The sequence below is a fragment of the Carassius gibelio genome, chromosome A20 (genome assembly GCF_023724105.1).
Source record: "Carassius gibelio isolate Cgi1373 ecotype wild population from Czech Republic chromosome A20, carGib1.2-hapl.c, whole genome shotgun sequence".
NCBI classification, from domain to species: Eukaryota; Metazoa; Chordata; class Actinopteri; order Cypriniformes; family Cyprinidae; genus Carassius; species Carassius gibelio.
Window position 1 is genome coordinate 22711495 of NC_068390.1, and position 27374 is coordinate 22738868.

Genomic DNA, 27374 nt, shown 5'->3' on the forward strand with positions numbered 1-27374 from the left:
TTGGATGTATGCAACAAACTGCCAAAGTACACAGACTTCAGATTATCTGTGCTGATAGAATATGAGCTACTTTGTAAGAAAAGGCCATTATTTCTTTTAAGTATTTGAAAAAAACATTTCTATAGGTTGCAAAAAATTAGGAAATATTAAAATGTATTTGAGTGTTTTGTTCTATATGAATGCATGCTTCTACAAACTGCCACAGTACACAGACTTCACATTAGGTGTGCTTAAAATGTAGGAGGAACTTTAGAAGGAATGGCCTTTTTTTAAACTTATTTGAAATAGTTCTCAAAACTGGAGTTTCTGAGGATTTTCTTGATTTTTAACCCCAAATTGCTATCGTAAAATATCTTTATACACCAAATACTTCAGTAAAATAGTTTTATATAAGGTGTGCTTGTGGGATGTCCCATGTACTAACTGATCATTGTATTCTTCTACTTATTAGAAATGGGGTCTTTCTAGGCCTCTGAAACAGAATACATTTCAGAAAAACAGAAAAACATCTTTGCAAAATGCTAGAAATGCAGTAAAACTTTTTTATATAAGGTGTGAATATAGTATGGCAACTCCAATATACAAACTAAATATTGTTTTTTTTTCAACTTATTAGAAATGAGGGTTCCACTTTATATTGTGTCCCTAATACCTGTGTACTTAGTAATTAGATGTGTATGTAGTATGTAACCACAGTGTAAGTACACATTGGTACATAGTATCTATAGCTCTAATGTTTGTGTAACTACATATTTGTAATAACCCATTGAATGGTATGTGTAAGTACAAATGTGCAACAGGACATTGGTGATAAAATTTATTGGTAAGAAAGTACAAATGTGTAACAGGACTAATAGCAATATTCAATTTATTATGTAATTACCCCTATGTTACACTGCAGTGGCAAGTAAATTAGGCTTTACATATAAAATGTGGTTGGTGTCCACAATGTTGCACTTTAAATGAAGTCGACAGTTCCTGAGGAGTTACCATGTAAGTACACGGGTATTAAAGTGGTGCACCAACTCCTCCCACTTTACAGAACCCTAAACCCACCCATCTCCACCACCTGGATCAAATGGTTCAAATTACTCTTATACATATTGTTGTTACAAAATGTAGATTTACATGTCCTGTTATACATTTGTACTTGCACAAACCATTCTGAGGGTTGTTACAAAAATATTATAGCCATGGATACTATATACCAATGTATACTTACACTGTGTTATATATTACGTACACATGTAGTTACATTGTATATACACAAGTATTAAGAACACTTAAGATAATGTGGGAGCGACATGGGATATTTATAGCCCAAAGAATCACCATATAGTCCCATATCTGAAAATGCTGCTGGAAAATGGTTTGATATGAGGTGTGCATATAGTATGGGACATCCCTTAAAGGAGCTGACATTTGTTTTTCAACTTATTAGAAATGTGGTCTTTATAGTCCTCTAAATTACCATATGGACCCATATCTCAAAAATGCTGCAGTAAAATGGTTTGATATGAGGTGTGCATATAGTATGGGACGTCCCTGATAAGAACTGACTATTCTTTTTTCTACTTATTAGAAATTGGATCTTTATAGCCCTTTAAAGTGTAATAATGTCCCATATCTCAAAAATGCTGCAGTAAAAGGGTTTGATATGAGGTGTGCATATAGTATGGGATGTCCTTTATAAGAAATGACCATTGTTTTTTTCTACTTATTAGAAATGATGTATTTATAGCCCTCCAAATCACCATTTGGACCCATATCTCAAAAATGCTGCAGTAAAATGGTTTGATATGAGGTGTGCAAATAGTATGGGACGTCCCTTATAGGAACAGACCATTGTTTTTTTCTACTTATTAGAAATGGGATCTTTACAGCCATTTAAAGTGTAATAATGTCCCATATCTCGAAAATGCTGCAGTAAAATGGTTTGATATGAGGTGTGCATATAGTATGGCATGTCCTTTATAAGAACTGACCATTGTTTTTTTCTACTTATTAGAAATGGGGTCTTTGTAGCACTCTAAATCACCATTTGGACCCATATCTCAAAAATGCTGCAGTAAAATGGTTTGATATGAGGTGTGCATATAGTGTGGGAGGTCCCTGATAAGAACTGACTGTTGTTTTTTTCTACTTATTAGAAATGGGATCTTTATAGCCCTTTAAAGTGTAATAATGTCCCATATCTCAAAAATGCTGCAGTAAAATGGTTTGATATGAGGTGTGCATATAGTATGGGATGTCCTTTATAAGAACTGACCATTGTTTTTTTCTACTTATTAGAAATTATGTCTTTATAGCCCTCCAAATCACCATTTGGACCCATATCTCAAAAATGCTGCAGTAAAATTGTTTGATATGAGGTGTGCATATAGTATGGCATATCCTTTATAAGAACTGACCATTGTTTTTTTCTACTTATTAGAAATGGGGTCTTTATAGCCCTTTAAAGTGTAATAATGTCCCATATCTCAAAAATGCTGCAGTAAAAGGGTTTGATATGAGGTGTGCATATAGTATGGGATGTCCTTTATAAGAACTGACCATTGTTTTTTTCTACTTATTAGAAATGATGTCTTTATAGCCCTCCAAATCATCATTTGGACCCATATCTCAAAAATGCTGCAGTAAAATGGTTTGATATGAGGTGTGCATATAGTATGGGATGTCCCTGATAAGAACTGACTTTTGTTTTTTTCTACTTATTAGAAATGGGATCTTTATAGCCCTTTAAAGTGTAATAATGTCCCATATCTTGAAAATGCTGCAGTAAAATGGTTTGATATGAGGTGTGCATATAGTATGGGACATCCCTGATAGGAACTGACTGTTGCTTTTTTCTACTTATTAGAAATGGGATCTTTACAGCCATTTAAAGTGTAATAATGTCCCATATCTCGAAAATGCTGCAGTAAAATGGTTTGATATGAGGTGTGCATATAGTATGGGATGTCCCTGATAAGAACTGACTTTTGTTTTTTTCTACTTATTAGAAATGGGATCTTTATGACCCTTTAAATTGTAATAATGTCCCATATCTTGAAAATGCTAAAGTAAAATGGTTTGATATGAGGTGTGCATATAGTATGGGACATCCCTGATAAGAACTGACTGTTGCTTTTTTCTACTTATTAGAAATGGGATCTTTACAGCCATTTAAAATGTAACAATGTCCCATATCTCGAAAATGCTGCAGTAAAATGGTTTGATATGAGGTGTGCATATAGTATGGGATGTCCCTGATAAGAACTGATTTTTGTTTTTTTCTACTTATTAGAAATGGGATCTTTATGACCCTTTAAATTGTAATAATGTCCCATATCTTGAAAATGCTGCAGTAAAATGGTTTGATATGAGGTGTGCATATAGTATGGGACATCCCTGATAAGAACTGACTGTTGCTTTTTTCTACTTATTAGAAATGGGATCTTTACAGCCATTTAAAATGTAATAATGTCCCATATCTCAAAAATGCTGCAGTAAAATGGTTTGATATGAGGTGTGCATATAGTATGGGACATCCCTGATAAGAACTGACCATTGTTTTTTTCTACTCATTAGAAATGGGATCTTTACAGCCATTTAAAGTGTAATAATGTCCCGTATCTTGAAAATGCTGCAGTAAAATGGTTTGATATGAGGTGTGCATATAGTATGGGACGTCCCTGATAAGAACTGACTATTGTTTTTTTCTACTTATTAGAAATGGTGTCTTTATAGCCCTCTAAATCATTGTATTGTCCCATATCTGAAAAATGCTGCAGTAAAATGGTTTGAAATGAGGTGTGCATATAGTATGGGACATCCCAGATAAGAACTGACTTTTGTTTTTTTCTACTTATTAGAAATGGGATCTTTACAGCCATTTAAAGTGTAATAATGTCCCATATCTCGAAAATGCTGCAGTAAAATGGTTTGATATGAGGTGTGCATATATTATGGGATGTCCCTGAAAAGAACTGACTTTCGTTTTTTTCTACTTATTAGAAATGGGATCTTTATAGCCCTTTAAAGTGTAATAATGTCCCATATCTCGAAAATGCTGCAGTAAAATGTTTTGATATGAGGTGTGCATATAGTATGGCATGTCCTTTATAAGAACTGACCATTGTTTTTTTTCTACTTATTAGAAATGGGATCTTTATAGCCCTTTAAAGTGTAATAATGTCCCATATCTTGAAAATGCTGCAGTAAAATGGTTTGATATGAGGTTTGCATATAGTATGGCATGTCCTTTATAAGAACTGACCATTGTTTTTTTCTACTTATTAGAAATGGGGTCTTTGTAGCACTCTAAATCACCATTTGGACCCATATCTCAAAAATGCTGCAGTAAAAGGGTTTGATATGAGGTGTGCATATAGTATGGGACATCCCTTATAGGAACATACCATTGTTTTTATCTACTTATTAGAAATGGGATCTTTATAGCCCTTTAAAATATAATAATGTCCCATATCTCGAAAATTCTGCAGTAAAATGGTTTGATATGAGGTGTGCATATAGTATGGGATGTCCCTGATAAGAACTGACTTTTGTTTTTTTCTACTTATTAGAAATGGGATCTTTACAGCCCTTTAAAGTGTAAAAATGTCTCGTATCTTAAAAATGCTGCAGTAAAATGGTTTCATATGAAGGGTGCATTTAGTATGGGACGTCCCTGATAAGAACTGACTATTGTTTTTTTCTACTTATTAGAAATGTTGTCTTTATAGCCCTCTAAATTGCCACATGGACCCATATCTCAAAAATGCTGCAGTAAAATGGTTTGATATGATTTGTGCATATAGTATGGAATGTCCTTTATAAGATCTGACCATTGTTTTTTTTCTACTTATTAGAAATGGGATCTTCACAGCCCGTTAAAGTGTAATAATTTCCCATTTCTGGAAAAAGCTGCAGTAAAATGGTTTGATATGAGATGTGCATATAGTATGGGACGTCCCTGATAAGAACTGACTATTATTTTTTTCTACTTATTAGAAATGGGGTCTTTATACCACTCTAAATTGCCATATGGACCCATATGTCAAAAATGCTGCAGTAAAATGCTTTGATATGAGGTGTGCATATAGTATGGCATGTGCTTTATAAGAACTGACCATTGTTTTTTTCTACTTATTATAAATGGTGTCTTTATAGCCATCGAAATCACCATTTGGACCCATATGTCAAAAATGCTGCAGTAAAAGGTTTTGATATGAGGTGTGCATATAGTATGGGAAATCCCTTATAGGAACAGACTATTGTTTTTTTCTACTTATTAGAAATGGTGTCTTTATAGCCCTTTAAATCATTGTATTGTCCCATATATTAAAAATGCTGCAGTAAAATGGTTTCATATGAAGTGTGCATATAGTATGGGATGTCCCTGATAAGAACTGACTATTGTTTTTTTCTACTTATTAGAAATGGTGTCTTTATCGCCCTCTAAATCATTGTATTGTCCCATATCTCAAAAATGCTGCAGTAAAATGGTTTCATATGAAGGGTGCAAATAGTATGTGATGTCCCTGATAAGAACTGACCTTTGTTTTTTTCTACTTATTAGAAATGTTGACTTTATAGCCCTCTAAATCGCGATATGGACGCATATCTCAAAAATGCTGCAGTAAAATGGTTTGATATGAGGTTTGCATATAGTTTGGGATGTCCCTTATATGAACTGACCTTTGTTTTTTTTCTACTTATTAGAAATAGGGTTGTGATGAGTGGGGCGGGGCCGCGAGCCATGAGAACGGAATGAGGCCAGTGGAGTGACTGGAAATGTCTCGCGTCCCGCGGTGGAGATGGAACGATACAAAAGAGGGGGCGACGACAGTGAACAACGAGAGAGGGCCAGGCCAGGCCATGATTTTAGTTTGTACTTGGTTTTTGTTTGTAAGCGACAGTCGTCCGTGAAGGGCTGTCGCAGTGTTTTGTGTTTATTTTGTTATTAAAAGCCTTATTTGATTGATGGCCGGTTTCCGCCTCCTTCTTCCTGTGGATAAAAAGTTTTGTACTCCGCTATAGGGGTCTTTATAGCCCTCTTAATCGCCATATGGACCCATATCTCAAAAATGCTTTAGCAAAATGATTTTTTGTGTATATAGTATGGGACGTCCCTGATAAGAACTGACCATTGTTTTTTTCTATTTATTAGAAATATGATCTTTATAACCCTTTAAAGTGTAATAATGTCCCATATCTCAAAAATGCTGTTGTACAATGGTTTGATATGAAGTTTGCATATAGTATGCGAAGTCCCTTATAAGAACTGACCATTGTTTTTTTTCTACTTGTTAGAAATGGGATCTTTAAAGACTTGTAAAGTGTAATATTATCCTATATCTCTAAAAGTCTCCAGTAAAATGGTTTTATGTGAGGTATGGATATAGTATGGGATGTCTTCTTTAAGAACTGACCTTTAATTGCTTCTTTCTCATCATAAAAAAGTGTCTTCTAAATCAATGAATGTCCCATATCTCGTTTTCTACTAATAATTGTAATGCTTTGAAAGGCTGAAAATTATAGTAATACAGAGCAGTCAAGGAAAACAATAAGTTACACGAATATTAGAGCAGATGGGCGAAAAAGGTCGTCATAGATCAAATCTGAACGTATAGATGAAAAGCGCTCTGAAAGCGCGTTCCCTCTCTGTTGTTCCTGCTATTGCCGTAATTATAGTAATACACGCGCATATAAATTTCACTCGCGGCTGGCTTGACGGTGTTTTTCTGAAGTGCGGCTGGCTTGACCGCAGTCTGTCCCTGCGGAAGGAAAACGGGAAACTCAGATGTTCTTACAGAAAGTTAGTAACAAGTGTTTATAACCCGAAAATACTCCAAGGAAACTTAGCGCAATTTAAATATATATTTTACCATTATTCTGCCTACCAGCGTACTCTGGGTCTTTCACGACGACTCTCTTCCCACCTGCTTTAACGTCTGTCTGGCTGCTTGTGCAGCTGGCCCGCTGCCAGAGTAAAACGGTAAAGTATTTTCACCATGCAAATAACATGACAATAAAACGTATAAGGAAATAAAAAAGAATGTGTGTATACTTATGCGTTGCGTTTAAATCTTTACTTACCTATTTAACTTTAAACTGTATGATTTATTTCTTCTTTCAGGTGGTCCTGCAAATGACTGTGTCCTGCAGTCAGTGCTGCACCGTCTTCAGCAAATTCGACAAAAAATTCCCGCCTTGTGTTATATTGGCCAATCGGCGCTGTTGTCAAGGCAGAATTTCAAGTGTGACCAATCATTTTTAAACACAGACGTAGCGAATAATTTAAATAAATTGAAATTATGAGTTTATAACACTTAAAATCTTAATTAAAAAGATTTTTATTGCCAATGAGTAAGTTAAACACATCTGTTTAAGTTTTGATGGCAAAACTGGGTCTTATAAGTAATGTGAAGTTATGTTAACTTGATTTCTTTATTAATGACAACATTAGGGTTTACAGTGTGCCATTCAAAGCACTCCAATGCATTATGGAAAAGTGAGAGTCTGACATTTACAAAGGCAAGAGACTCATGACGTGACAGAATGATTTAGTCAGCCGGCCATGTAATAAATACAAAACACTGGCTGACAGTGAATATTCACTGCAACTTCAACAAGACACTTTCTCTGAAGAAGACTAGGGGAACAGCTGTGGGTACAGACAAGTTACGGCTCTTTTCTGTGTAATCCTCATTAATCCCAATTTTACTGCATCTGTTCCTAGAAAACGAAGCAATAAGCATTGTTACTTTTCAGTGATCTAAAAGCCCATGTAATGGCACCTTTCTGCTGAGTGCATAGAGAATGGAGAAACTGGCAGATAATGGAAATGCATATAATTATACAGTTTCCAGAAAAATATTAAGCAGCCAAAACAGCTTTGCAAATTTGATAAAAATAAGAAATGTTTTCTAAGAAGCAAATCAGCATATTAGAATGATTCCTGATGGATCGTGTGACACTGAAGACTGGTGTAATGATGTTAAAAATCCATTTTATATACATATAAAAAATAAATAAATAAATAAATAAATAAATACTAATTTCAAAATTCAAAATGCATTTCACAATATTACTGTTTTTTTGTATTTTTCCATCAAATAAATGCAGCCTTGGTGAGCAGAAGAGACTTTCATCAACATTAAAACATCTTACTGCTCCTAAACTGAATGGTAGTATATATAAACATGCTAGATTTTTCTAAATTATACAAATTTAAACAAAGGATTTCTTAATGGGAATCCTCCAGGGACAAACTACGTCTATATTATTGGTAAATCAACACAGTCCCTTGCTATTTGAATAATATGAGGTATCTTTTCTGGTCCCATTTCAGTGGCAGCATTCCAGACAGTTTTTTTTCCTGTGTCTGGACTGTGGTGCTGGGCAGCTCAGCTGTGTCCTTCCTTCCCTGGAGGATGGCGGGGAATGTTCCGGCTGCTATTTTGCCGTTGGTGTCACATGTGTACCAAGACTGGTGACAGGCACATTTGGAGCCCCACCATATGTTTTCACATCAGTTGGGCAGATCTCACCCACAGGCCAAAAATGACTTTGGATGATGTCATAGGGTAAAGTACAGCTGAAGTTGTTTATCTTGTATGCCCATACATATATGTATGCATACATGTATGTATATATATATATATATATATATATATATATATATATATATATGTATATATATATATATATATATATATATATATATATATATATATATATATATATATATATATATATATATATATATATATATATTTCATCTTCCATTGGTTGGACAAAGGGATAGTCACACCACACATGCCACATGTTGCTATGCTGAATGTTTTAATGTTTTGATATTACCTGTATGTTCACTTTTAGGACACTCAACCTATGAGTGGCTTACCTATAGTTGACTATCCACATTAAGGGCAGTCACTGCCTTTGAGAGTCATTTTCATGACTGGTTAGCAGGCTAGAATATTAGATGGTTGATTCTGATGCAAAGATTATTACACATTACTGATTTTCCGTGACTCCCCAAACCCTGCCTTTATTGCAGTTTGGTTTTCCATCAAATAGCTCTCTTCATATAGATAATGGGCCTAAGCTTTGATAGCATTGCTGTCTCACCTTCTGGCATAATGGAGTGCATTGTGGACATAAAGGCTGACTCTGTAGAACACAATCACCAATAGATCAGTGTCAATAAGCCAAATCCTCTTAAATCTCCCAGCGATCACACAGTCCCACCTCTGTGCATTCAGCTACTTCCTCATAAACATTTAAGGTACCAACATAGACTACGCAAACAGATCACCTCTCCTAATATTGACCTAAGCTATTATCCCAGCCAGACTGACAATGATATTATTTTTTAGAGATGTCCGTCTAGAGATACTCCTCAGGGTTTTGTTTTGCTCCAGGTCTGTCACGGACCAGATCTCACAAAACCACTCCGCTGTATGTCCACTTTGTCCAACAGAGAGTTTTGTGATGAAAACCCACTGACTCACTAAATGAGAGCACAAGAGTCTAGAGACTACAACTGCAGTACAAAACTGTATGGAAAATAGCTGATAATGAATTTCATTATCAATTGGTTGTGTCGCCATTAAATAACTTACACTTTGCTGATATTTTGCTGTACATTTTTCAAATTTAAATGTCTTTTGTTAAATTACATAAGAAAATTAAATGGTAATTTATACACTGGACAAATTTCCTAATATGAAAATATAATAAAATCAATGTCAAGCATTCTTTATATAACATGAAATAAAAAATTAATGTTTTTATTTGACATGCTAATTACAGTAAATAAATACATAAATATTCTAAAATTATATAAATATATAAATTTCCTCATGATTACTGTATCTGTTGTTACTTAATGTCATAATTTGATTAATACATTTAAATAAATAAATGTAATAAAGTTATTAAATGTATCTGATACATAATTACTATTACTATTACAAAAAATAATAATATAATAATTGCATGTAAATAACCTAACAATTATGTTATATAATTAGTCATAATTTCATTGATACATTTTAATAAAAAATAGAAGTAAATACATTTATCTTACACAGATAAAGAATAATTTTTTATTATAAATAAAATATTTAGATAATTATGTTATAAATTAAAAGTCATAATTTAATTGATAGATGTACATAAAAATAAAAGTCAACACATTTATCTTACAAATAAATAAGTAAACCATCAAAATAGTTTGATAAATTTATAAACATGTTAGATACAGCTTACTAAGAAAACTTAAATCGCCTTGCCGAGTTTTTGCATTTATGAGCAATTGTAGAGAGCTGAAGTAAAGAAAACTGCTTGAATAAAATACAGTACCCCAGGGAAATTTACCCTGAGGCACCAATATATGATAAAACACTGCTAAAACGAATACAATGTTGCGCATTATGATCTCAGTGTTGGTTTGATTCATGTTTTAAAACCATTCATGTTTGTTATACTTACATGTACATTGGTTGTAGTTGCAAATGTGACGTCTTCTGTGGCCCTTGGTAACCATATGAATCAAACCCTCCTATAAAGTCAACTAAAGAAATGAGAAAGGGAGAGAAGATGGGGGACAAAAAGAGATAATTAATTGTAGTAAACACTTATTAAGGTTTTCGTTCATTCAAATAAACACTTTAGAATTATGTATCCCATGGGTGTGTCAGTGTGCTAATCATGAGCCCGACCCTCTGTGAGACCAATATCTATGAAGGCCTTTTTCTGGCACGATGCCTGTTGGATTATATGATAGGCTAACATAAAGCAAACTGACAGGATTAACCCCGGACCCCTCTGTGAGGTCCCACCAGATGTTTCAGGCCCTGGAAGCCCAGAGTACTTGGGCTTTCCACAAAGACGCAAAGGTAATAAACTGTTCGATAAAGATCCAGGCTTTGGAAATCAGAGGCTTTTTTCCTAGATCAGCGAACACAGGAGATAAACTGTGGAATTAGCAGAGAGCAGCCCTCGTGCATCCCAAACAGAAGGAGAATGGAAAACTGGAACCATTATAATTCTGATAATAGATTTTAGGGGGCACATACCTACAAATCCCTAAATCTATGTTGGTCTCACTGTGGACTTAGACCTTTGTCCTGATCAGTGTTATCTGGGGACCCGCAGAGGTCAGTCTGAAAGCTTGTGCCAGCAGTTTAAACCAGAGTGCTTACATTTAGCAGAACCCTGTCTGAATTTCACCTCTCAACATACAGTGATATATGACATCATATCATGTAATTAATCAACAATATATTGGGTCCAGTCTATAATTTGATTGACCTAAAATATTTTTGAAATTCAACCTACATACAAAAATGACAAAGACAACAAAAGAAATAATAATAATAATAATGTGACACATCAACTTGTATGTTATATGAATTGTTGAAGTTTTAGACTGAAAGGTTCAGATTGGTCTGAAACAGGCCATTATTCAAATTAATAATAATAATGGCCATTACAGAACCATCATTTCAAATTAAACGCGAATTAAAAAATAATGATAATAATAATAATAACAATAACAATAACGTTTTTGAAATTGTTAATCAAACAAAAAATACTGAAGTGTGTTTTACAAAAAAAAATATTATTTCAGTTTTTCTACTGCAAGTTTTCACATTTAATTCAATTCAATGTGTTACTTGCCATTTATTTGTAACTGTGAAATTTACAAGCAGTTTCTGAGAGAGAATTGATCATGATCATGAAAACAATGATCATATCAAAAATAAAATTAAGTTGCGCCGAACATTCCCATCTTAATGTCCTTTGCATGAATATGTCTGCAGGGGGTAAATGTTAAAACAGATTGCTTCTGGCCAGATACCATTGTGCTTTTAAATCTCTGAAAACATTTCAAACAAGTTGTTTCACTGCAGAAATTCTTCCCGGCAATATAATAGGAAATGCTGGGATCACTGATCCAGTAATGACAAAAAAGACAACAACAACAACAACAAAAAACTTACAAGCACCATTGACTTTGGGCAAGCGGACAGATCGAGGGTCTCTGGGTCACCTTGAGCTTCAGCATTAGCATTCAAACTTATACAACAACCGTTCCTCGACCCCAACAAAACGACTCAAATAGCTATTTATTCTGTTTTAAGGGACACATCCCAGAAAGGAGGCATTTCTCTGGCACCGGCGCTGCAGGGAATTAGGCTGAGATGGACGTTTTCTCCTTACAGCGTCCATATAGCAAGGCTTTATGAGTTTTATTGTTTTGGCTTCAACCTTCCAAAAGCTTTTCCTCTGACAAAGGCATTTGTAAACGGCACGCGGCGCACAAAGACTATCAGCATGAGCTCCCATCACCCTGCAACCACAAAGCCTGATTGCATATCCCCAAAGGAAAGCCTTAACCTAATTTCCTTGTTATAGATGCAGAAAGTGTTTCCCCTGCAACTTGCGCCCACCAACACTTCCTTATTCTCTATCTTGCCTTTCCATACTGTCCTGTCTTTAAATGGACCCTGGGAGGTTACCCGTGATAGTAGCTGTAATTACATGCGGACCATGTTGATTGGTTTGAGCTGTTCATTACCTTTGCAGAGGTGCTTCTTGTACTATATTAATTAAAGTCTTAATGGCCAATATGGTGTCCTGATTAGTGTTTCTACATGCCTCAGGGATCAAGCCATCAATATTGTTCACCTGCTTGGAGGATTCAGAGCTTCAGCAATTATATTTCTCAGTGGAATTTTATTGTGCCCACCATGGGAACATCAACGGCACTGATATTCTCTCAACGGATGCTATTGTCACGGTGCAGCCGTGTGGCATTCATCACGAGTGCTCTGGCAGTAGCTCAAACTTAGGCTGCCCATGGACTGATTGGGAGAGACTTTCGAGAGGGATTTCCAATTACACAAAATGTTCTAGAATCTCTCCTGATCACTGACTGAGACAATCAGAACCCCCATTCGACTCCGGGAACGCTGCTGAATGATGTTTGGGGAAGTTAACCGATCAGTGTGGTGGCAGAAGTTTTTGTGGCGCAAAGCTTAGCTCATTTGACTAATCTAATGCCAATAAAATGGATTTTGTGAGAGGATGAAATTATTTAGTTTTTGCATGCATCGCTTAGTTGGAGAGTTTTATTCATAAGCTACTCTGAAAAAGGCTAGCAAGTAACAATCCACAAATTTATAAGGATTCTGATTTAAGATGGTCTTTTCCAACAAAGGAACTATATTTAATGTTCAGGAAGTACTTCGCCCAATATGAAAAATCTGTCAAAATAATTTCCTGTGTGAGGATATATATATATATATATATATATATATATATATATATATATATATATATATATATATATATATATATGTATATATATGTATATATATATATATATATATATATATATATATATATATATATATATATATATATATATATATATATTATTATTATTATATATAATTTAAGGTTGCAATAACAAAATTAACATTTGAAATGTTACAAATATTACTATTAAATAAATGGTGTTATTTTGAACTTCCTATCTAAAAATCTTGAAAAAAAGTATCACGCTTTTTACAAAAAAATATGTGTTTTCAACATTGATAATAATAAGAAATAATAATAAAAAAAGGTTGTGCTCTAGCTTGGACCAACATGCCAGTGAACTCATGCATAAAAACCCATTTACACACAAATATTCTGCATTAATGGACCATCATGCTACACTGGATGGATTCTGCCACAGGGCTCCCTCTTCGTGATCTTAACATGTAGTGACGGCACTCCGTTTAATGAGAGGCTGGCCCTCCAAATGTGGCCATACTTAATTACATTCAGAGTGAAGTTTAATGATTTTGATTACGAACTGATTAAATGCAATAAAAAAAGAGTACAAAAAAGAGGGATGCCTAACAAATAAACAGCCACAAAAACACACTTTTACAACTCTCTCTCTCTCTGTCAGTCAGTTTTAGTTGCTTGGTTATGAGAGAATGATGAGAACAGGGAAAATAAGGCTCGACTCTGCAAGAGAACAACAGTATTGATCTTTTATGCCAGTATTAGGCTGCATATCCTTTGTTATTGTAGCTATTCCTCAAAAGACTCTCCTAAGAAAAAAGTTAAAAGCATCTGAGAGCAAAACACATTAAATGAATAGTCTGTCATGTTTCTTTCTTCTGTAAAACACAAATGGGGAAATGTTGAACAATGTAGAGCCCACAGTTTTTAATATAATGGAAGTGAAACAACAAAAAAATCTACACTAAAAGTATCATAAAAGTGGTGCATATTACAAGTTTTATGGAGCCATTTTATGGCTTTGTGTTTTCCTGTGTGTGCTCACCAAAAAAAGTAAGGCAAACTGGTTTGCATACACTATAGTGAGCAAATTTTGGGTGAACAAAATATAAGAAATATTATAAATCATTGCAACTTCTATCCTCATTATTGTGCTTTCTAAACTTTTGACAGGACAAGGAGGTGACACAAGCGAAAGACCCATGTGTCTCAGCATGGTGGTAAGTGTGATCGCCTGAGCACTACAAATGCAACAATTGTCTCCTTGCTTTAAAACACTAGGCCACAGGCTGGTCGTTTGGGATCAATAAAAGCAATCTCTTAGATCCTGCAACATCTAAATTCAAATGTTTACAGGGGCATTCAAACTAGGATAAAGATCTGCCACCAAAAGCTATGTCTATGTCAGTGCTTCATTACCACAGGAAACAAATATTCCCCATATTAAAGCATACATTTTATATATATATATATATATATGCATCTTTACATCTTTAGGTTGTAAACTAAAAACATGTCTAAATTTTGTCTTATTAGTTGCTTCTTTCAAACGACAAACACACACACACATATATATATATATCAGCTGTGGGTTACCCTGAAAGTAATTGCACACCTTAGAACATTCAGATTCAAGCATTCTACAGCCACGTAGTATAAATATAACTGATATCTTTTAAGCAAGCATTATTTATTTGAGCGTAAGCCAAACCTTCATTAAAAAATAAACAAAAACAAACTCATAACTGAATTATGAAGTATACTCACAGCTGTCCTCCTCTTCTGAAATGAGCTTCACAACATAACAGGCATAGATGAACCCAGCAAGCTGTGAAGAGAACAGAAAACCACATTGATTAGAATAATCAACTCTACTAATCAATTTGCCTATATTAAGGTTAAGTGTAGTGCACCTAATAGATCTGGAAAAAGAATGTTTCCCACAATCATTCCTAGCACTCTTTTGCAATGGTAAATGTCGACTTTGTTAAAATAAAAAAATAAACTTTTAGCACATATACACATTTAAAATGTACAGTTTTCCCTTTCAAGAAAGAGCATTATTGAGGAATCTTCGTTCAATGCTCTTAAAAAAAAAATCTCTTTAGAATGACACTGTCCCTTCCAAATAATGATTTTGCTCTGACTTCCTCTGTCAACAGAAAATACATCAACAAAGGAAATAAAACAGTGTGTCAACCCATTTCATGTGGTCATTATATCAGAATAAGCAAACAAACCATTAGAGAAAACCATTAGTGGTCCATTCGGTTAATTGGAGAGAAAAAATAAAAACAGTAGAAAAAATGTGTTCATATGTTCTGTTTAAATGAGAGAATATGTAAAGAGAATGAAGAGATCAAAGATGGAGAAAGGTAGGCTTATTTTCATTGAGACGAGAGCTTGACATCAAACTGAGACACTGCCACAGGAAATGGGTCTTTAGAGCAATGAGGACAGAGTGAAGCAGAAATGTTGGATCCTCATCCTCACTGCCGCTCCAAAATACAGCACTACTGAATCATAGAAGCACACGGATGCACAAAGGTCCTATTTTCCTAGCTCTGAATCACTCATCAGCATCCATGTTTAAAGAAAAAGGTCAGTGGCGGGCTTGGGACTTCAACAGCCATTAAGAAGGATGAATGTGAAACGATGATGAAAAGATCGCACCAGAATATTGAGTACTGTAAACACATTTAATGGACAAACAAAAGACTTGGATCACTCCGAGCAGACTCTTTAAAATGCCCAGGGAGCACTGCTGGGCTTTTTATAAACTCTCTTCATCAGAGAACCATGCTGTTGTATTAGACCGGTGATTTTATAGAACCGGACTGATTAGAAGTCTCTGATCAAATCAAGACAAATGATAGAGTGGGACAGCTTGAACTCCCATTGTCTGCACTGCCAAAATAAGTGTTGTGGGAAACACAGCAACAATAAAACACAGGTTACATAATCAGATCTATGAGGTTTTTCCAGTATGGTTATTTATAGTGGTTACTATATATATATATGTATATATGGTTAATTATTGCATATTAAACTATTTTAATATAATTATAAAAATATTAAATAAATACACTGTAGTTTACATTTGAATTGGATCAAAATCTTTCATCAGAGTTGTCCTAAAACCAAAACCATTCACATTCTTGTCGTAGGACAACTTTGATGAACATCAAATGATGACTTCTGTATAATGGTTTTAAATATATTAAATGACTGAAATTGGATACTGCATCAAAGCAGTAGTGAATTTGCTCCGTCTTGGAAGCTGCATTTATTTGATCAAAAATACAGTAAAAAACAGTGCTACTGTGAAACAGTATTCCAATTCGATAATCTATTTTCTATTTTAGTATATTTTAAAATGTTGTTTATTCCTGTAATAATAAAGCTGAATTTTCAGTAGCCAATATTCAGTGTCACTTGATCCTTCAGAAATCATGCTACCCTGTAAAATATCCCACCAATTCAACTTAATCAACTTAAACTTTTCAACCGTCATTTCAATTTAAATTACATTTTAAGCTGACTTAAAAATTCAAGTTGAATTTCATAGAACTTATACAATTGTTTATTATTGTTCAATGTATTTTGATGATTTAAAGTAATATAACAATTTAAATTGAACATATCGTTTTTTACAGTGTGATATCAGATCTTAATCTTTTGAATGGTAACATACGTTGGACAGATCAACATTTAAAAAAATCACTTTGAATGTGAAAATTTTTTGCAAACCAATCAAATCACTTCCATTAAGGACAAAAGAGACATCTGGACAGAAAAACGTAACACAAAATAACTTAACCCAATACACGTTATTTTTTAAAGTAACATTACCCAACACAGTGCACCAGTTGTGCTGAGAGCAAATGTACTTTGACATACTGCTAAAAAGGCCACCCAGACTTAAGATTATAATTAAGAGGATGAGCTTCATTTGCTCTTCTATGAGATACAAACTTGTGTCCCCTCAAGGAATGCTCTAGAATGCGGACGTGTTTACAAGACTGTTTATGTATCGCCATTTCTTATCATTTGAGCAGTTAATTTAACTAAATGAACAGAGCAAACAGTCCAGGACTGCATTCCCGGTCCAGTCCCTCTGGATAATCACAGTACGGCGGTAAATGGGAGGAAAAGCAGATTTAGGATTCTGAGAATACCTCAAGGTCTTGCTCTCATTTACACTGAATAATGTACCACTCCCTCCTCCTTCCGAGTGGCAGTGGAGAGCATGGGGCCGTGCTCGCACACATGCAGTCCGTATCGAGACAGGGTCATTTACATAATATCACACAACTATGCTGTATCCAAGGAACCGGGAACCAAAATACTGTCTGACCCAATGTGCTGAGCTAAGGCAACACCACATTGGGCCAGAGAGTATTTTGGTTCCCGGTTCCTTGGATACAGCACCCAGTGAGGGTAAGGAGGCAATGGAAGATGTGTGTTTGTGTTGGAAAAGAGGCAGATTAGGGTTCAACGCACACAATACAGGCTGCTCTTTTGATTACCTGATGCTATCATTTGCCCATTGTGTTTACAAAATATGTAAACCAAATTAGCAGGATGTAAATACAGCCCGCACTAGCTGTGTAATGAAGAGCGGTGAAAAAAGACAGCAATGATTTATATTTATATAAATATCTGGCCTTTATATCTTTATATATCTTTATATATATCTGGCCAAAATATATCTCAAATACATGCTAAATATATGTTTTAAACAGCACAGCTGAAGGAATTTTATTTTTAATAATTTTTAATTAGTTCAAAATTAAAATGGCAAAGAATTACAAAATATACTTCAAAAGGCAGATACATAAACACATATATTTCGGGAAAAACAAGTTAGATTGATAATATGTAAAAAAAAAATGACCAAATATATATGAGATCATGTAAAAAACTGAAACTTATTAAAAAATATGTTTAAGTAAATATACAAAATCTACAATAGTTATATATAGGAACACCAGTCCAGTATTATATACAATGCCCTCTACTAATATCTGCAAATATGAGCAAAGGTGGTTGTGAAAATAAATTAGCCTTGTTTATCCTTTTGAGCTTTCATTCAAAATATTCACAAAATATAACCTTTTCATTGAAGTTAAACAATTGAAAGGAAACTCAGATTATAAAAATAAATGTTTTTCTCCAATGCATGTTGGCCACAATTATGGGCACCTCTAGAAATTCGTATGAGTAAAATATCTCTGAAGTATTTTCCCATTCATATTTACATTTTTTGGCACACCAGACTAGGAGCATGAAACTGTCCAGCCATGACTTCTTGTTTCAAAGGATTATAAATATGAGGAAAACAAAGGACAAAATCCTTTAATCATCCACCACAAGGAGTAAAACCAAAGAATGTAGTTCTGATGTGCAGACACACACACACACACACACGCACACACACACACACACACACAAACACACCTATATTTCAGAACAAAAATGGCCAAATATTTAAACTCTATAGTAATAAGTTTGTTTTATTTAATTTTTAAACCTACAATAACTAACTATATACATTTTAGCCATTTATAAGTTTTGAAATATAGAAAATGAGTTCACACACACACACACGCACACACACATACACACACGCACATGCACACGCACACGCACACACACACACACACACACACACACACACACACACACACACACACACACATCTACACACCCACACTATATAGCCTAATATTTTTTTTTTTTTCAGAACAAATTAATTGCTAAAATTGGTTTCTCTGAAGTGGATCTAAATGCCACTTCAGATGCAGATACTGTGCCACCTCTGCATTGCGAACACATTTCATTCGATTAGTATCAGCCCTATAGTGTCTTACTATTTGAGTTCATTGATTAAATTTAAGAATTTGACAAAAGATAATGCACACATTAAATTAAGTTATAAAAATGCCTTATAAGGATAAAAATGCCCATAAAAGATAAAAAAATCTATTTAAACTTAAAAGTAAATTTCTGGTACTACTGCAAACTAACCACCTCACTGAGTATGAAGAATATCAAAAGCTTTGGCAGTCAGCTGTACACGGCGGTCCTAAACCTGCAAAGTTACCAGCAAAATATTGTCTAATTATCGTTATCAAGAAAAAAAAATCCCAAATATGTTGAGATATCACTTTCTGTCATCAACACACACTTATGTCACTTATTTAACTTGAAATCAGAGCCAAGAAAAATACTTATTTTATTGAGGCTGACATTACTGACCGGTCAGTGGTCACACTGTAAATAGAAGATCAAGTAAAGCTCTATCCATTGTGGGATACTGTATTCTACACAGTGAGCTCTGTCACATCTGGATACTCCATAAACAAAGAAAATGTACATCCCTCAGAAATGAGTAATAATGAGAAATGAGAATAAGAGTTGCACGATGAGCAGCTCAGACCAGTACACTCATTCACAGCCACAGACATGCTGTTGTATTGTGTTCTTTCTTCCTCTGCCATGTCATTCCCAATAGACATGACTAAATTTAGATTCTATACATGTGAATAATACATGCAGGGTTTCTAAGGAGGTGCTAAATAATTGAGGATGCGTCTGGGAGCAACGATTGATCTCGATGCAAGTATCTTAAAGTTGAACCTCACGTACAAGCTCGCTCATTCTTCATCGACTGCAGTTTTGATGAATGAGTTTTAATGTTTAATATGTTTATCTTCAAAGAATGGAGCAAATTCACAATGAAAAAAAGCTGGTTCGGCATGTTAAGAACATCTGCCACAAAGACACACAGAAACAGGCTACACGTCTTACATAACACAGAATAGCAAACATCCTTCTGTGTACTGATTCACATTCACAACAAACAGAATAAAGAACAAACTCTCATCTAAGTGACTATGAAGAAACACAGATGATTTTTCAACACAATACATAGGAAAACACAAACATGTACAGCATTATTGGAAACAGGAGAGAATTGTGACTTCGGAAATGGCTTTATAGTCACTTTCCATCCAAGTTCATTGTTTGATCAGCCTAGTACAAACACTCGAGCTTGAAATATCATACCATTTAGCCAGTCACAATTTAGTAGTTTGATATCTAATATATATATATAAAAAAGTGCAGTTCTGCTAATTTTATTTGATGGTTATTCCTGTAAATTTTGTTTTTCACAAGCCTTTTTCATTCCTCTCTTTGACCCTGATCAAAAAGTCAAAATGTCCAAATATGCAATATTATAATACAACTGTTTAAAAGTTTGGGGCCATGAAGAGTTTTTAAAATTAAATTTATCCTTTCATTTTGCAAGCAGGCATTGATCATGTGAGACTGAAAACTGAGTAATGGCTGGTAAAAATTCAGCTTTGCCATCACATGAATAATTAATTATTAAATTACAAAACAACTCTTTAAACTGTAATATTATTTCACAATATCACTCTTTTTGTTGTATTTTTGGTCATATATATAAAAAAATCCTTGGTGGGCCTAGGAGCCTTCTTTCAAAAACGTACCAACCTAGCAAAAAATCCTTCTTCATCTTCTAAAACCTTTTGATGACTGGTGTTCTTATATATTTCTTCACGTTCACTAAGATCAGTTTCTTAGATAACCTACTTTCTTTCTTTCATTTTTTTTCTGGGCAGAATCACATGGCTTAATCAATTTCGTATGTCGACACAGCATCAGTCAACCCATTTCTGTGCCAGTGTGGATGTCTGCTTCAAACTGTGCTCTCGCACTTGGCGGCTTGGACTAATTCACGTCCTTGACTTCCTCCTCGGGCGCTGGGCCTCTCTCCAGGTGGGCTGCTCACTCCTGGCTTTTATAGACTGCGCTAGTGAGCTACTTAACATGCCAACAATCACCCATGTCTTGATGCACACCAAACTTCTTCTGCAATCTACCAAGTGCAAACACTTATTCGGGGCAGTCGGAATTGTGTGTGTGTTTTTTTTAAACAACACTCAAGGGTGAATGGTTTATGCACTTTTTATGATATTATTTAGATAGCCGTTTATAGCGGCCGTGTTCTTGTAAAATGTGGATTGCTGACAAAGAAATGCTGAAATAGATTGCTGTCTGGGTTGTTTTATTGGGTGAGAGGGGAAGTAATGTCTTTTTTTATGAGTCTTTGTGGTAAAGTAAAAACTTTTTTCAGTAAATCGGTCCTGTTTTCAAATGGATGGAGTGTTGCTTGGCTCAAAGCCAAGAGAATATCACAAAGACGTCTAATGCCTTTGATTAGCTCTAGCTCAAGGACGCAGATGCTATAAATGCAAAAAATCGAACTTTTCAGGAGAACGACAAACAAGAGCTACTCTACACTACTCAAAAAACTCGCATTTGCATCGTCAGTGGCAAATTCTTTCAATATGAAAACATACTTACAGGATATGAGTCAGAACAGCTGGCATTGTATGCTACCCTTCCAGGATCAGGAAACAGTCCTCCATAAAATGCACTGCACACATCTATATATTTGATTTGAACTGTTCTGGAACAGTGTTAAATATAACTTACCCACTGATTTCTAGTTGTGTCCTCTTTTGGAAGGCCAAACTAAATATTTTCGCTTTCACAATGAAGCACACAGCATCTCCACGACATGACGGCGGCAATATACTACAGAGAGGATCTAAGTTGCGTCTTTTTTCTTTGCGTGAACATTTATGTAGTGTTATGCAAATCTCCCAGACAGTGACATAAACATGTGGGGGCATGTTTAAACGAGGTCTTTTAGGAGGGTGTGGACGAGTCTTAACTTTTATAAAGAATATCTCTTTGGGTTTGAGACTTTAGGGATCTTATCTATTCACTAACAGCTTTTAACACACCAAAGAGAAAGACAATCTTGAAATTGCATCATATGACCCCTTTAAAGCTGTGACATGAGCAAGCAAATTGTTGTTCATGCAGCTGACAAAAGTGTTTATTTCTACTTTTAAAGCTGTATCTGTTAACATTATTTCATGCACTATGAACGAGTATCATTTTAACAACGTGTTTGACTGTAAGTGTTTTAATTGGATCATTTGCTGTGGGCTACACCAGTACCAGACATGCCATCTTTGACCTTCTTACTGTGCCACCATCAGTCTTAAAACAGAATGTGTCAAATGAACAAAATAATTAAACATTCAAAGCCTTATTTACAATTCAGATCATCTAAAATAAATTTCAGACTATTTCCAATCACAGGCACAAACACTGTTTGTTAAAAAATTACAAATTATTTAGTCCTTGTGCTTTCGGACAGTCACTTTTTGACCCATTTGCACAATCCCCTCACTGCCTTTAGTCCTCGGAAGAAATCAATTTCAGTGCTGACCTCCTTGGGCCTTGACCACATGGCTGTTAATCTGAATTAGACGCAGTACATTAGTGTAGCTAAGGCCACACTATACCTCGGAGCTAGCAAAGAGAAGTCTTGTTAGCAATGCTAAATGAACCTTTTAAGCTTTTTAATCATGGCTAAGAACTTCCTTAATTCACTGCATTGAGTTCTCAATATCAATATCAGAATTAACTCTCTATCTATTTCTGCCAACGTTTTTCTAAAAGGCAGCAATCCATGAGTCAATGCTACACGCCAAGAGTTTGTGCTTTGTTGACAAATGGCATAATTGGCAATGTTATTACGGAAGAAACACAAAAAAGGGAGTAAAGCAGGCAATTTCATCACAACTGCTTTGATTTTCAAATAACACATCACACCCAATATTCCACTTTCACAATTGAGCAGGCACTTAGCCAGAGGGGATAAGCTTCTCCATGACACAGTAACACCCGATGCTCATAGAGAAAGCTCTTCTTGAGAAGAGACACACAACACAGACCTCCACAGACTGCAGCGCTCCAGAGAACATGTTGGTGAACCTAGCGTGGCAAGATAGGTAGATAGATAGAACTTACTATTTACTATTTCTTATTTATAACATACAAGATTCACAATGGCCATGTTTTTCTTTTAGGGTGAATAAAAAAAAAATGTATAGGGATTAAGATTTTGCATGAAAAAATTAAACCAACTTATTTGTAATTATGAATATTAATAAATAATAATTCCCACAAGCTTCTGATTATTGCAACTTAGCATTACTAACTATTAAACAAAAAATAGTCTAACATTTTTTTTTATTATTAATAAAAGATTCATTAAATTAAAGATGAAGAGTATCATTTTCATTTAACCAGCAGAACCAACATTTTTGCTGATCACTTATGGTCTGTAATTAGTCAATAAATATGAACTGCGATTCTACAATTATTGCAGTTCAAAACTGCTATATATTGTGATTTTTGTTTGCTTTTATAACTTGAGACTAGGGGTGGGAATCCCTAGGCACCTTATGATTCGATTTGTTTATGATTCAGAGATCTTTGATGTTATGATAAAATGAATTTCAAAACATCTTGTTGCACCATTTTCTTCTATAGACTTATTTTTCCTCACTTTATGACTATGGTACATTCAAAGCAAATAATCTGTAATGATTACAAATATCACATGATCATTTTTATGTCAAAGGAGTTAACAAAACTAATTATAGCTTCAAAACATACAAGCAAATATACTTTAAAGTAAACATTCAGTATCTGAGAGTGCTTTAAGTATCTGAAAGTTTACAGACAGTTGCAATTATGGGTCTTTCTTTTTTTCATTATTATTGCTGTTTGATTATTACTGATGATGTCATAGACAGTGGCAGCTTTAATAGTCTAATTTATTTGTACATTTTTTGAAAAATACTAAATTTTTTAAATGATTGTACAGAAAAAATAAAAATAACAATTTAGCTTTAAAAGCTAAATTTAAAAACTAAAATGTATACTATGATGTATAAATAATAATAATAATAAAAAAACATCATGAAAATTGTAGGGGGAGGGAAGTTGTTTAATTAAATGTTATTAAAAAAAAATATGCAGAAATGTGATTAAAGAAAATGACACACATCACTTTCAATGCATTTCATTAATTACCAAATAACAGGAATATGAATATATTGAAAATCATCAATGAAGAAGGTTAGTTGTGTATAGGTTTATACTGTTTTACTTCATTGTTGTATGTCTGTATTTATGTAGCACTGTGGTCCTTGTGAGCCACGACATTTCGTTGCACTGTATGTCCCCAAATGCAGCAGAATGACTATAAAGCTCAACTTGAACTAAAATATAAAATAATATCCTTTATAGGTAGGTAACTTCTTCATTCCTGCTGTAAGGGATTTATGGATTTCAACTCATGCGTTTCTGCTTCAATTTTACTGGCTTCAGTATAGTTGCATTTCCTGCTTTTCCTTCATTTGATGCTAATTCATATCGTGACCCTGAGCTCTCAGCTCCATTGTGCCTGGATTGATTGTCTGCTGTAAAATCAGACTCTCTAAGTAAAGAGCATAATTGCTCTTTGTTTACAGTAATGAATTCAGACATCTTATTGATCTTGACCAAATAATGTTTGAATACCTGCTCAGCATATCGGCTGCCAAGAGTGCCAAAGGCCTGGAGCACGATGGTGCACAATTGCTTGCATTTCCAGTTTTCCACTGTGCAAAATGACAAAAGCGCCACCAGGAGTGGATCTTCTGAGTTGTGACCTCCATAACGAATGGCATAAAACATACTAATCAAAATGGCAGCCTTATGAGCTTTTTCAGACAGATGAAGCAAGCAAGAAGGAGAATTTGTGCACTGAATAGGACACATGACATAACGCTTGGCAGACCTCATGGCCTCCTGACGTGTTAGAAGGAAAAGATGGGTGGTGGGCAGGTGTCCAGCTGAGATCGAGAGGTCAGACAGCACTCGGAGCAAAATCTGCAACGACTCTCAAATAAATGCTTCAGTGACCTCCTGAAGACCTCCATCAGTAATGACAATTTTGTAACACACCAGAGATATTTCCTTTCCTGCTGTATAACTGGGTAAGTGAAAGGTTCTATCCTGAAAAACAGAGGAACAGACAAAAGGATTTAAAGCTGAAGCCCGCAGGTGGTGGGTAGGTTGATATTAGATGGAGAGGCTAGTGGAAGGTTAAAAAACCCTTGCAAGTTATTCCAGTAAATAAATGACATGTTTGTTTTGACAGGGCTTTGGAATCATTTCTAACATAGAAAACAACATCTCTGCCTACAATAACAGATGACAGACAGCTAGTTGGTTTCAGTCTGACAACTGAGTCCAGCCAATAATGCTGTGCATCATACGTGTAGAACATTGATCTGGTCCAGACTCTGATGTGTGAGGGAAAGGCAGGCTTCTTAAAGTTATTCACCACACAAGTTATTAATCTGTCAGATTCAGACGAGATAAGCTTCTAAGGATTTTAACAAATCATTTTTTTGCTGGATTTCTCCGTAACTTCAGAGCTGAAAAACACATTATGTGTGATATATATACATACATCATATATATACACACTGAATGAGTGACTTGAAATACAGCTAAGTATGGTGACCTATACTCACAATTTGTGCTCTGCATTTTACCCATCCAAAGTGCACGCGCACACACACACACGTGGGGTTCGATGCTTTGCTCAAGGGCACCTAAGTCATGGTATTGCCAGCCCAAGATTTGAACCCACAACCCTAGGGTTAGGAATCAAACTCTCTAACCACTAGGCCATGACTTCCTACAATTAGCTGTAACCTGGCTCAGAGGAAGACAGGACCTAGTGGTCAACTGGCTTTTTGACAGCCGATGCCGATATCTGGCAAAGCAGGGAAAGCACATCTCGTGCGCCATCAAAATAAAAGTGTTCCCCCCTCAAACACATCGGCCAAACAGAAAAACTTATCGGCCGATGCCGATATTTGAAAACTAACAGGAACCATGTCTTTATGGTAATGATGTTGAAAGTATACAGCAGCACATATATGTATTGTCCACATGTTGCTGCACAGACAAAAATAATAATAAAAGAATTGCATCACAAAGACATTACCACACAAACACCCTAACAGCACAAAAAAGGGTGCCGAAAGCAAAAATTCTATCCCAAGAATTTTCTATCCCAGTATATACTATATAACCAGCTCTGCCAGCTGACGACTGTCAACCTTCTGCTCATGCCGTGTGTGATGTTATAGTAATAGGGCTCTGCCATTCAGTCATAGTCGCTGATTTGTCTGACTTATCAGATGAGATACTCGGCCACGTCAGCCAGGCAGACGATATCAGACCTCCTGTCACTCAGCCGTGGCCTGCGTCATTACTCACTCCGCCAGAGTGACGGAGAAAAAGAAAAGACAAGAAAGAGAATGAAAGGGGTCAACAACTGGATAAAAAGAAACAAAAATAGACTTTGAATAAGATCACTGCCTAGTGTTGACATTTACAAGAGCTGATGACAATCGCCTGCTCCACTGGCATCTGCCAAGCTGATGATTTGCTGAACACAACTCATCCTCGTCACCAAATTATGTCTTGAATCGAAATTGGTGATAGAATTCCATGGAGGTCTTGAGGGATTGGCAATTAATGAGGTCCATTGATTTTCTTCTCCTCTGGGTGTTATGTTTTGTCAAAAGAGTTAGGTCTTCTTTAGGTGCTCCATAAATCGTTCATTGACTGACAGCTTAAGAAAAGTTATTATTGTTTCAGTATAAATGCTAAAGGATGTTTACATCTGCATAATGGCTAATGCATCCATTTTTAAATGCCTCTTTTAAGGAGTTTTAACAGAAGAAAGTTCAAAACGAGTGATCTAGAGTCCCAATAGTGAGATTAGCTGAAACCTTTTCAATGTTGGAGAAAAAAAAAAATCAACATTATAGTACATCACAAACAAACAAACAAATGCAGAATCCAGTTTTGGTCAAATAAACTATTAAAGGCAGGGTAGGTAAAACATGTATAAAAAACTTTTTTTCCAAATGTGTTTAAACTTTATTTATATATCAATACATAATTAAAATGTAAGTACTCTGAAAAAGAAAGTATAAAAATCGAGTGTCTGTAGACCTCTAACGACTGTTTTAAAGACAGCTCATTATTTCCATTCACACCACCCCCTCCCTTCTGGGTGCCTTCCAAAGCCACGCCCCCAAAACACATGAACGCGC

General features: G+C 35.1%; 1 protein-coding gene across 1 annotated transcript in view; it reads right to left on the reverse strand.

Annotated features, from left to right (window-relative positions):
- The window catches only part of LOC127938555 (sodium/potassium-transporting ATPase subunit beta-1-interacting protein 2), a 155373-nt gene that overhangs the window by 17579 nt on the left and 110420 nt on the right, over positions 1-27374 (reverse strand). The window contains exons 5-6 of the mRNA XM_052535255.1: positions 15061-15121; positions 10483-10564 (exon numbers count right to left, since the gene is read on the reverse strand). Coding sequence (XP_052391215.1) covers positions 10483-10564; positions 15061-15121 — 143 coding nt within the window. The remainder of the gene's footprint in view (positions 1-10482; positions 10565-15060; positions 15122-27374) is intronic.